This window comes from Apaloderma vittatum, unplaced genomic scaffold, assembly GCF_000703405.1.
Source record: "Apaloderma vittatum isolate BGI_N311 unplaced genomic scaffold, ASM70340v1 scaffold18914, whole genome shotgun sequence".
NCBI lineage: Eukaryota > Metazoa > Chordata > Aves > Trogoniformes > Trogonidae > Apaloderma > Apaloderma vittatum.
In genome coordinates this window covers 274-12,885 of record NW_009713426.1, presented here as the reverse complement: position 1 = coordinate 12,885, position 12,612 = coordinate 274, and the positions used below count along the sequence as shown (strand labels likewise).

General features: G+C 53.3%; 1 protein-coding gene across 1 annotated transcript; it reads right to left on the bottom strand.

The window, feature by feature from the left end:
- Positions 1-7,885: 7,885 nt before the first annotated feature.
- VRTN (vertebrae development associated) lies at positions 7,886-12,588 on the bottom strand. The gene is made up of 2 exons (XM_009868386.1): positions 12,554-12,588; positions 7,886-9,914 (listed from the first exon to the last, which is right to left on the bottom strand). Exons 1-2 carry the CDS (start codon positions 12,574-12,576, stop codon positions 7,886-7,888), a joined length of 2,052 nt encoding a protein of 683 aa, XP_009866688.1. The 5' UTR covers positions 12,577-12,588.
- Positions 12,589-12,612: the final 24 nt, after the last annotated feature.

The window sequence follows — 12,612 nt, the reverse complement described above, 5'->3', positions numbered from 1 at the left end:
GGGCAGGACTCAGGGCACTCCCCACAGACTCTGGTCAGGGCTTCTGGACCAGAATTGGCAGAAAGAAACTGTGTTTGCCTTTGAATTTGTAATTCTGCTGTCTGGTTCACTCCAGGGTTTGCTCCAGGTGGGGGGCCAACAGCCCCTAGCCCACTTGCCCTTGGCCCCCTCCACCTCAACCCCCCTCTTTGTCTATTTTTAATTGGAGGCACGTGGGGAAGGACTGGGCTAAAGGGCCAACAAGATTAAAATATTTTCTGCTAATAGCCTGAATCTCTGATGATCTTGTCAAAGAAGGGGGAAAGGGACTGTGCCAGAGCATCCCTAAGGGGGGCATTATGCAAATGGAGAAATTAGTTGGAAACAGCCTGAAGGGAAACATGTGGAAATTGAAATCTGAGGACCAGCATGGAGACTGCTGCTGAATAACTTATTATAGACTCACAGTGTCTGCTGCAGCCGCCTGAGCAGAAGGGAAGGAAGCAAAAAGGCAACAAGGCACAGCAGTCAGGGAAGACGCAAGCTGCAGAAATTTGATTGAGCTGAGAAAAAAATAAATGTTAAACTAAATCCTACTGGTGGGTGTGGAAGAGGGGACTCTTTACCTGGTCCCTCCTGTGCTCCCAGGGGAGTCATCTCTCTCTCCCACCCAGGCCCACTAGCCCCACGACAGAGGTCTGTAATGGTCCTGATCCCACAGGGAATACTCAGAAATTTAGGATGAAGAAGGAATAGCCTCTAATTCTGGCCTGGCAGCATGTCTAGCCTAGAAAGGAGAAGGGGGGCACAGGAGACCTGGCCCATGGGAGGTGATGTGAAGGGCAGGGAGTGCAGAGGCGGGCTGTGCCCGTGCAGAGAGGTAGTGCTGGAGCAGGGTTCCTGGTGGCTGGCAAGGGAGACTTTGGAGTTCTCTGAGCTGGGGGTGGGAGTGCATTAAATAGTGTTGTCCTACGAGGGTGTACACAGCAACCTGGTGTCCTTCTCCACACCCTAGAGTTTCCTAAAATATAAGCACAAGAAGTGCTTAAGGGTCCTATGGTATATAAGAAAAAGCCCCACCTCCCCCATCCATGAGTAGTTAATTATCCATAGATTTGCAACCAAGCTCCCCACCGGTGAGCTGCAGGTGCCTGTCGCTGTGAATGCAGGCGCTGTCTGTAACTCCGGGCACAGACATGGTCCTGCAACCCCATGCACCATGCAACCCCATCTCATTGCCCTCCTGCCCACTACTTCCCAAATGCCCCTGCCCTGGCCCCGTGGCCACACCAGCACCCCCAGCCTTCACCCTGAGCTGGTGACACCAAGGCGCAGACACAGAAAGCTAACAGAAAGTCACCCCTTTCCCCCTCTCACTGCACTCCTGCCCAGATACCCCTGTTCTGCACACCCCACTCACCCCTCAGGAAGTGCCACAGTGTGCCAAAACGAGGCCACTGGCTGTGGACCGGGGCTGGACAGCAGTGCCGAGAGATGCTGGCATGGGGCCGTGCTGGATCTCCCTCCTCTTCCCATATGGACCAGGTGAGAGGGAGGAGTAAAAGGAAAAAGAAGCTGGTGTGGTTTACAAGACACTTGTGGGATGCTGTCTTTGGCTGAACAGATCCACCGAGGCACTGCTTCTCCTGCATCCGCCCAGACAAACTGCTTCTCCTTGGTGCCATCCCTGAGGTGGGCGATGTGGTGCAGGGCGTGGAGTGTCCCTCCTGCTGTGCTCCTTCATCTACCTGGGAGGATGCAGTGGCAAAGCCACTGCTGCTCTCCGAGCAGTGCCCATTGGTGGGGCAGGATTGCAACCAGTGCTGGTGGGGCAGAAATGCCTTGATTATCCCCCTGTCTGTCACAGAATCCTAGAATAGTTTGGATTGGAAGGAACCTTAAAGATCACCTAGTTCCAACCTCCCCCGCTGTGGGCAGGCAAACCTTCCAATAGACCAGGTTGCTCCAAGCCCCATCCACCCCGGCCTTGGACACTTCCAGGGACGAGGCATCCACAAGTTCTCTGGGCAACCTGTGCCAGCGCCTCACCACCCTCAGTGTCCTCTGGAACAAAGGCGAGAAAAAGAGACACATGTAAATAAAAGCAGAATAAGTCCTTCGCCTCAATTAATAGTACAGTCAGTGTTTCCCCTTCGCAGTAATCCAGTAAGCAAATAGCTTATTATCTGAGACAGGGCAAATTTTCTATTCCTAGTCAAAAAAAATTTAAAAAGCATCTAGAAATACATCTCTTTGCCTAGCTTATCCTTTCCCCTTTGCTCCCCAAAACCAGCCTGCAGCAGAGAGAGCACAGGAAGGCACAGCCTGTGGCAATGCCACCTTTCCTGAGGCTGGTGGGAGAGGATCTTTGCAGAGAGGAGCCAATTAAGAGCCATCACTTGGGCATCAGCTGCTGTGAGATCAGGAGGCTCATTACCTCTCGTTTCCCAAGAGATGCAGGGATCAGCTCCCTCTTCTGCAGTCTCCGGTAGCCACACATGCGGGAATGCACTGGTGGGGCCAAGCTGTCCCCATGAGGCAGAAGGACAAGTGGTGACAAGAGGAGACAGAGCATTAGGTGGGGACAAGGCAGATGCTGTCCCCATGGCCCACCATGAACCATGGGGCTGGCTGCAACACCTGAAAAGGGTCTGGTTAACGAGGGTGACACACCAGGGGGTGTTAGCATCACCCTCCACTGCTCATCTGTCTCCCTGCGGTGCCAAGGGGCTGTACCCCTGCATAGCCCGCTCCCCACTGTCCCCCTTCACATCCTTGTGGTGTCCAGGCACAGGGACATTTGGGGATGTGCCACTCCTCTGAGCTGACCTCAGTTTTGCTGTAGTTGGTGCCCAGGCTGTGTCTCAGAGCCAAGGGCTTTGCAAGGGAACTGCAGCTGCACTTCAGAAGGTGTATCTTAAAAATGCAATTTAAATATTTTCACAAGGGATACTTTGGGGCTTTGGAGACTCAAGACTAACAAGTGCCGGAAGGGCCTCACTAGTGAGCTCCAAGGACAGCCAGGACAGGTGTCCCTTCACCCCAAACAGAAGCTCCCCTCAGGCCAAGCTCCCCCAAGCAGAGGAACTGGTGCTGCCTCTCCAGCCATGCCAGAGGGTGTAACAAGGGCAGCAGTAGAAGACCCTGTCTTCCCCCACTAGCCCACTCCGTATGGCCAGGGTTTTACCACCTCTTTTTCTCAGCAAGCAAAAGAAGTCACCTGGGCCTTCAGGAAGTGGTTCACATGGCTGATTTCGACTGATATTGAAGACGCTCTGCTTTGGTCCCACGTGTACATGGCTCCTTTCTACTGCCAAAGCTGGTGCCACCAGGGTCTGCCCAGCTCCCCTTTTCCACACTGTCATTTCTGCTGACTGAAAGTGCGAGGAAGATACAACTTTATTCTCAGGTGTCTGAGTTTGATGAGAGGTGTCCACTCCACTGCAGCTCTCCTGCCTTCCCCCTGTGCTGCATTTACTGAAGTGACAGAGGAGGAATGAGAAGAGGGGCAAAGGAAGAAGGCAGGGAGGGAGAAATGAAATGCAAATAAATGCAATATCTGCCAGACTCAAAGTAATATATCAAGGTCTAAGCACAGGCAGTAAACTCTTGACAGTATTAGGCTAGAAAGATGGAATTTTTTTCCTTCCTGAAGTGTTTTCATATCTGAATAAGTTCTCCAAAGCTCCAGTGTTATCCAGATGTTGATTGTGCTAAATTAGCACTACACATCATTTATTTTCTAGAAGAGGAAAGGCAGAGAATGCAGCATCTGGACCCTGGCCAAACTGCTGGTATGAAGCCACATGGACAATTGTCAGGTGGAGGCTGGCTCAAGAAAGCTAAAACAGGTATCAATGGGCTATTAATATTTTAGAAGGTCTGCTGGGCTGAAAGGCAAAATCCTTGAGGATCCTTATGAGGATTGAGCTTCCATATTTTCACTAGCTAGTCAGCATAGGAAGGAGGGATGCCTTGGTGCCACTTGCTAATGAGATGACATCAGGAGGGTTGGGAAATACAGAAGAGTAAGCTGGGCTACCTTGAAGGCTGGAGGGGTGGAGATGGGATGAAATGCAGGGAGATGCAGTGAGGGGTTGCCAACAGGAATCACTCCTGCAGGCAGAGAGCTCCTTGGCCATTAGGACCAGGAAATGACACGAGCTATCGCTGCAGTGTGAAAAAGGTGGATCTGACATAAAAATCTACAGGGCAAATTGGTTCACCAAAATACTCATGAAAGACAAGGGCAGAGCAGTGGTGGGTCACAGCTGGGCTCTGGGAGACATTTTCAGCCACATTGTGCAAGAGATAGGCTTTAATGGGAAGGAGACAGAGAGGGTGGTAGGAGAACAGGGACCTGGCGGTAGCTGGTGTAACCTGCTGGGACAGAGGCAGATGGTTCCCCATAAATGCCCTGGGGGCACAGGAGGAAAAGGGCTCTCATCTCAACAGCTGGGCTGGCTCAGCAGCGCTAGTTGTTTGTAGCCTGGACCTATGGAAGGAATTACACAGGCCACTGATCCAAAAGATCCTTTTCTTCCCCATTTTCTCCTCATCTTCTTTCCTTCCCTTCATACACAGATCTTTTGATAATGATTTGCTTTTGTGCTTGTCAGCTCAGGAGCAGTTCTGAATGGTGGTACTGACTTTTCTGTCCTCCTGCCACTGTTACGTCTCCTCTCTGATGATCCCAGCAAAGCACAAGAGCCGTCTCCCAAATCCCAACCCTTTTGCTACCTTGACATGCTTTTAAGACCAACATTGTCGCCCTTTGCAGCAACAAACCAGCAAGTGATAAATCAATCCACACACACAAAGTGAGAGATTTATCAGCTGGTGCCTGTCAGTGCAGCTCAGAGCAGCTGAGGCCACCTCAAATTCATTTCCCACCAACAGCTCAATGTGAGAGCAGCACAACAGGTAAGAATCAAGTGCATCCGCACCACCCCCCCACCCCAAACTCTGCTCAGCCACAGACTGTATCAGTAAATAATAAGGAACCACATGGTGCCAACTGGCAGAGACCAACCACGACCCTGCTGCCATCAAGGCATAGGGGGGGAACATGTAAAACACCTCAGAGGGATGTGTATTATTTTCTCACCACATCTCACTCAGGCATCCAGCTAAGGGCAGAAAAGACATCACACCTAGATCTCTTCACCAGGGATCCTCAAATGTTTTGCAAGGGGATGGTCGAGGATGGGGGAAGAGAGTCCAAGGCCAGTACCCAGGAGAGATCCATCCTGCAAACGCACCCTGGTGTGAGGCAAGCAATGCTCCAAGTTCAGGGAAAGTCAGGTGATGGGAAGCAAGAGAAACCATCCCTCCATCCTTCAGGGCACTGGCTTTCCTGATGCCCACATGCACCCAGTAGAGCTGGCAGCATTCCACCATGCTGTGCAATATTCATGGATGCCCCAGCCACTGCCCTGCTGCTGGACATGGTCTGCCCCAGCCTCAGGGCCACACAAACAGGCCCTATGTTAGCATCCATGGTCAGAAAACCCACCCTCCCTGCTCCTTCCCTTGGCTCAGCTGAGGAAGGGCACGCTTCAGGGGTCTCATGTCCATCTTCACAGTCACAGCTGCAGCCATTGCTGCCACTGAAACCAGCTATCTCCAGCCTCCGGCAGTTTGGAGACACGAGTAATCATTCTGGACTAATTACCAGCTTACTGCCTCGGAGGAGTTCTCTGGTGAGAAGTCACTGGCAGCTAATTACTCCAATTACTTCCTGACACACTGAGCCTGGGTGCCCAGGGCTCTGCAGCAGCACACAGCACTGCTCAGCAGCTCTCCATGTGCCTCCCTCCCCAGGGCACCCTCTGGCCCGATCCCCTCCTCTGGGACCACATGGGGTACACTGGGGTGGATGGGTGGTGGTGAGAGCCCACCAGCACCAAGGACATGGAGCTAAGTGGTAGCTGAAGAGATGCCTCACTGGCTCAGCACTGCTCCTCAGGGGCTGCCCCACCACATAGCTCAGATCACAAGATGAACTTGAGCCCCCCTTTATCAAGCAGGCTGATGTGCAGGCAAGAAAGCTCAGCAGGACTTTCCAGCATAGGTCCCCCTCTGCCTAAAAGACTGGTGGTCAGTGAAGCCAGACTGTACCTGGAGCAGGACTGGGCTGCAGTAGGGACTTGTGAGCAAGGCTGGGGGGTTATTGCATCTCAACACCTAAAGCTCCCTATCTCCCTGTAAAGGCCTGAGAATGAGACAGTGAAGACTCAGCCCTGCTGTTAGACCCAGCCTCAGGGTCTGATCTTACACATGCAGGACTCAAGAGGCTTTCCCCTCACAGTTGCAGCATGCTCTGATTCCGAGCAGCTTTGTGGGAAATAAAATCAGGTACTACAGTTATCACCACACTCCTCAGCAGTAGCAGCCAGCCCCGGACACCCAACAGCTCAGTCCTGCACAGCCACGCCGGCAGATACCAGAGTGGAGCTAACACACAAAGGAGACAAGGCTTTCTGGAGACCTCCAGCAGAGCTTGGGCAGGCAGGGACCCCCACAGCCCTGCACCCTGAGACGCTGGAAGGGCAGAGGTACAAACTGCTGGTTTCAGCCTCCCAGTACAACACTACCACTTCAGGGCAGAACCACCCACTGACATCTCAGATATTGTCACTGCATCCCTGCCATCACACAGGGCTGTGCCCACTGTGTCATCCCCAGTCTTGCACCCAATCTGGGAGGCGAGTGCTGGCCTCTCACCAGGGAGAGCACAGCCTCTGCCAGGCCTCCAGAGCACCACCAAGCAGATGGTCCCCACCAGGTCCCAGGAAACAGAAGACGACTGTCACAGGAGCAGAAATAGAGGTGTGCGCAGGCTCTTCCTCCCCACGAGCCAGTTTCAGAAGCAGACAAGTAGAGGAAAGCCCTGCCCAGAAATCGCACAATAAACAGTAAGAAACCACATGGGACTGCAAGTGGAAGAGTCTTTATTGCTTTGGTTTCTTACAAGTGAGATACATGCATCTAGGCTTGCTGCAAGGAGACACTCACACTGTGTTCAAGTTGCAGCGCAGCACAGGGGACGCAGGGCCACTGGGCACACAAAGCTCCATCTCTCTGCCTTCTCCCAGGCACCAGGGAAGACACCCTAGAAAGGGAGACCCTTTGCTGTGAGAGAGTAAACGATTGTGTGACAGGTTGTTGTTAAAAGACCAGAAAGGTCAGGGTCAGCTTCTCTAGACCCCAAAAAGGACACTGGCTCCTTACTTAATGTTCCCACACTGCAGTGGGGACACAAACAAGTTCAGCTCTACCAGCCTCTGTTTCATCTAGGGAGTATCAGTGCAGTCAGAGGCAGGTATTAAGAACCAGAAAGCCAAAGTAACATCAGTGCTGACCCAAAGTGAAGCTTTCATTATCCTTAGCTGGGAAGAACCCAGATCAAAGATGCTCCTCCCATAATGCTGAGCACTCCCCAAGACCCTCCCAGCCCACGGCTGAGCCAGCACTGCTCTGCTCACCAAGAGGATGCTGGGCACCTCCACACTTGTCCAGCACACCCACATTACTCATTCAAGCAAGTGCCCAAGGCAGAGAGACCTTCACATCTTTCATCCCAAGAGGCCCAGCAGCATCCCATGATGCTGGCATAGTACTCCCTCATTTGCTCACCCTCTGAGCACAGACAGGACAACCCCCTGTCCCTCCCCTTCAGGGCAGCTTAGTGCATCCTTCCACTCCTCCCATCTCCAGGAACAGGCACTATGCACATGTTGCCATACCTGATTGAACCACACAGAAAAGATCACCAGAGACCAGGAACAAAACAAAACCAAACCAGAACAGATGTTTGAGCAGGGCCCCAGCCTGGGCACCTCACCCAAGAGCCAAAAGGCATGTCAGCAGAGGAGCTGCGGCCCAGCCAGCTGTCAAACAGCACTCAAGCATCCACAAGCGTCAGCCCATCATGCAGGGCGCGCTTCCACATGTAATAAGTGGAACGTGCCGTGAGTGGAAAGCGGGCACTGAACTCCTTGTACGTGGGGAAGGTCTTCGACTCGAAGCGCTGCTGCAGGAACAGCTTGGCCTGTGCCTTGAACTGGGCAGTGGCGATCACATCCATCACAAACATGCGGCTGTTGGCTCTCTCTGACATGGCATAGCCCGAAATGGTGGCGTTGTACGGGGTAGCCAGCACTGGCTTGTTTAGCTGCTTGGCGGCTGCCTCCACCTGGCACTGGGACTTGAGGCCTGGCTCCACTCTCGGGGGTGACAGGGAAGACACGCGGTTCAAGGGTCGGCTGGAGCTGGTCCAGCGCAGGCGATGCTGCCTGAGGCCCCGGCCACTGCCTTTCCAAAACCAGTAGGCTGTGGAGGAGAGAGATGGGTAGCGCAGACGGTACTTGCAGAACGGCAGTCGCCATTGCTGGACCTGCCTCTTGGCCACATCTCGGAGCTGCTTCCTCCAGCACAGAGAGGGCTTGAGCTGCAGGAGACTCCTGGGTGCTGGTCGGTCTCCATTCAGCCTCTTCCTAATAGGCACACTGCTTGGCTTCAACTGCAATAATGGCTTTCCTATTGCTAGAGGTTTCTGGTTATCCAAGGGAGACTGGGGGGGTTTGAAGTTGGGGTTCTCCTTGATTGCTTTTCTTCGCCAGTTATAGTAAGTGGACCTAGATATGCCAGGGAAGCTGCGCTTGAAGCACCTGTAAGGCACCAGAGTGTTCATGGAAATGCATTTCTCCAGATACGATTTGGCTCCTTGCATGAAGATTCCTGCTTGGATGGGGTCTAGGGAAGGACTCGTGGATCTTAAGTTCCCCCCTGAATTTGCTGGCTCATCCACATCAGCCCTTTTTGGGACATCCCTGTGAACCTCCTGCAACCCGTGAGCCTCAGCCAGAGCAGAGGCATCACCATTGACCATGCTCTGCATCTCATGCTTCCAGGCGTAGTACGTGGATCGTGAGATTTCTGGAAACATTTGTCGGAAGTGCTGGAGGGGGATTATATTGCCCTCCTGAAAGCAGGACTGGAGGAAGTGTTTAGCTGCAAACCTGGCAGCCGCCTTCTGCCGGTGTTCACGAGACTGGCGCTTCCAGCGGTAGAAGGTGCTCTTGGTAATGCTGTACCGGTCACGCAGGTTGGAGTAAGTCAGCTGTGGGTCACTGTTCAGCAGCTCGAGGGTCTTCATGGGCTGGACAGGAGGCTCTGGTGAAGGCACAGTGGTTTCTAGCTCCTCCAGGCCAACCACAGCCACAAAGTACTGCGCTTTGAAGACCTGCCGGGAGAGCTGCTGACCTGACCACATGATGTGGAGCGTGGAGGTTCGCGGGCCACACTTCCTGGGCCGGATGAGCCGGTTGAAATAGGGCCGAATCTTCAAGTTGCTCATGGGGTAGATGGAGTAGATGTTACATTGCAGCACTGAGGCAAGAGCATAGACATGCCACATGTTGGCAAAGGTGCCAGGAAAACAGGTAGCTTTGATATCAGCATCGAAGATGGCCTCCAGGATAGCCATGGGGAGGCTGGTCATCTCCGGGGTCTCTTCAGTGCAGAGGGAGTAGCGGGCAGCCTGCAGCATCACCTTGGAGTCGATCATGCCATTCAAGTAGTATTGCTTGTGCAGCAGCATCTCCACCACTGTACGCACCTGCAGCTCCAGGCTGAGACTGGGGTTGCCCCAGAGCAGCACACTTGCAGCCTCAAAGAGACGGTTCCCCTCACCTTTGCAGACCAGAGGCAGCATATTACTTGGGGCATCCTCAGGATAGAGGCTCCTGGCTACCCTGTCCACTTCCAGCTCCTCTTGGAACTGCCTCCCACAATAGCCAGGCAGGGAAAAAGATGACAGGGTCCTCTCTGCCTCCAACGCAGCACTGGTGAGCCCCTCCAGACCAAAGCACTCGGTGGCTTCCTGCAGCTCCTGCAGCACAGACTGCACCAGCTGGTGCCGCTGAATCATCCTGGAGGATGGCAAAAAAGAAAAAAAGTCACTGGAGATGAAGACAATGCAAGCTCCAGCCTGGCAGGGGCCTGGCCACCAAGTATAGCTCTTCCTCAAAGGGCAGGACAGGGGAAGAGGGTAGAGGAAAGGCCACTGCTCACCCCCCACCCACAGTCCCGAGGACAAAGGAGGAAGCCTGGGTCTCCACAGGCAGACCTGGGACAGGGACACGGGCTCAGCTTGCTCTCCAGTGACCTCCTGTGGGCAGCCCGCATGGCACACCGCCTCCAGAGACGCGTGTCTAGGGGAAGCCAAGCGCAACCACCGGGGTGGGAGGCCAGCTACCCCTGCACGCCTGGCTTTGCGCCCAGCCTCACCCCTACACCTTTCCCAGCAGTATCTCCACTCATTTCATTTTACCACCCCATCGCCAGCGCCCAGAGAGAAGAAAGCCTGAAGACGGAACACTAATCTCTGCAGGAAGAGACCTGTGACAGGGCAATACTGCATGGGGGCACGGAGGGATCTGGTTCAAGGCATTCAGCCTAACAGAAGACGGGGCAAGGAGCCTGTCCCCTCCCTCAGAGCAGCTGTCACATGAGATGAGCCAAAAACTGCTGTCACAGAACCTGGGATAGGAAAGAGCTGGAGCTAGCCCAAGCCACTGTTACTGCTACCTGAGCTAACACTAGATGTCACTTGCTGCTCAGCAGACACACACCACCGGCCAGGGAGAAGCTACGAAATGAGGGCTTCTCCTAGAAGAGCTACCGGGCAGGAGGCAACCCAGACACACAGAGGGAGCATGAATTTTGGGTGGGTAGCTCAGGCACTGTTTGAAGCCCTCTTTCCTGCCTGAACCTGTCCCAGTCCTATCCTGCCTTCTTCTCTATGCTGGTTTCCACTCAGACAATTCAAACCTGCACACCCCTGCTTGGTCCCAATGCCTGCATGGCTCTGCCTTCGCGATGACTGTGGTCGACACCCCATGATCCAGCTCCATCAGTGCATTCCTTTACAGCACCTTTTTCCCATCAGCCAGCCCAGTGTCTCCCTCTTGAACCAGTTTTCTCCCAGGGACTACAACACTTCACTCAACCAGGAAACACAACCTGGTCCATTTTCTCTTAAGGCTCATTCACATGTCACCCCCAACATGTAAGGCATCACTTTGTAGTCTACTCGATTCACATCCCAGCTGGAGACCCACCTTCTTGCCACACTTCACAGGTATCACTATGTTCTCCTAAGCAGAGCTAGGCAGGAAATGCAGCAGCTGTGCTGTAAAGCAGACATCCCTCCGGACCTCTCCTGATTCTGAGCCCTGCTGCAGATAAGATTATTATTGCCATAGCATCTACAGCCCCTGGTCACAACCAAATAGCAAATGAAATGTAGCATCACAGAATCACACAGCCACACCCTGCTCGGTCCCCATGTGTTGCCTGGTCTAGTCGAGATGTGATATCTCCGCCCATGACAGGGAGGTTGAATTAAATGATCTCTGAGGTCCCTTCCAACCTAGGCCATTCTATGATTCTATGATCCCGGCTACTTCTCCGCAAGGAGCTGCAGTGCTGCTGCCCCCTGCCTTTGATTAGGGCACAGCTAGTCACCAAATCGACTCTCTGCCCCTGCTCCAAGCTCCTTCACAGTCTCCTGCATGTTAGGGACCAGGGCCCTCTCTTACAGCTGTTCCCACAGCTGTGAGGCTCAGGTATCAGAGACAACACAGGAGAATGCATACAGCTGTGAAGTAGGGGAGATAAACCTGTCTGAAAAACCTGGTCTGAGCAAGTATGGAATTGTTACTTCAGGGTCAGGTCTCTATCACTGTTCTGGAAGTTCATAGAAATTTATAGAAGTTTACAGAAATTTTGCATAAGCCTGTGGTGAACAACTTGGGCTCCAGGAGCTGAAGCAAAGGTATCCCTCAGAAGAGCTGCAGGGGTGGCAGATCCTTCTCCACAGCCTGCCAAAGCATTTCAGGGTCAGCCACATCCCCCTGCAGCCTCCACTGCCTCTTTCAGCTCCCATAGCCCAGCTGAGGACTCACCAGCAGAGTCAGGAAAAGCAAGACAAGCTATTCCCCTGGAGGGGGTAAGGAGGTGACACAGGCTAGGGAGCATCAGCAACAACCCTGGTCTTTATGGCCTGGTGAGCACTTCCCACCCCCTTATAGCTTGATGGGGGGAGAGGGAAGGCAAAAGTGAGAGCTGGAGGCACAGGATTCATTCAATTCTTTCCTTCATAGGTAGCTCCACAGCCTCGGTGTCACTGACAGCACCTGCTGCCCAGAGCTACAGGACCCTGAAAGCAATCCTAAGTTAAAAACAGCAGCTAAAACAGCACAGATGAGCTCCTGGGGCAGGGTGGGGAGTAAACCAGAAGCAGAAGTCAGCCAAGCTGGGGGCTTATGTCCATCGCCAGATCAAACCCAGCAACTCTCAACACTGAGGGCCTGCTGCAAAAGGAACATTTTGTCCTACACACCCCCAAGCAGCCAGCTAAACACGACAGACAAGTGCTTCCTAAACCGCCTCAGCACCAAGACCTGGCTAAGGGAGCATTTTGCCACTGATAAAGGAGGCTTTACCTAACTTGGCTGCTTTTGCATTGTAACAGATAAGGAAGCACTTGCAGATCACGTTCCCTCACCTAAACTGGTGAGCTGGCGGCATCCAGTAGTGCAAGTTCCCTGAGCCAGTCCCAAAAAC

Excerpts from the sequence above, each read along its gene's own strand:
- VRTN (XM_009868386.1), bottom strand. The coding sequence starts at position 12,576 with ATGCCGCCAGCTCACCAGTTTAG. Across the intron at positions 9,915-12,553 it reads CCGCCAGCTCACCAGTTTAG|GATGATTCAGCGGCACCAGC; the intron begins GTGAGGGAACGT and ends GCCATCCTCCAG.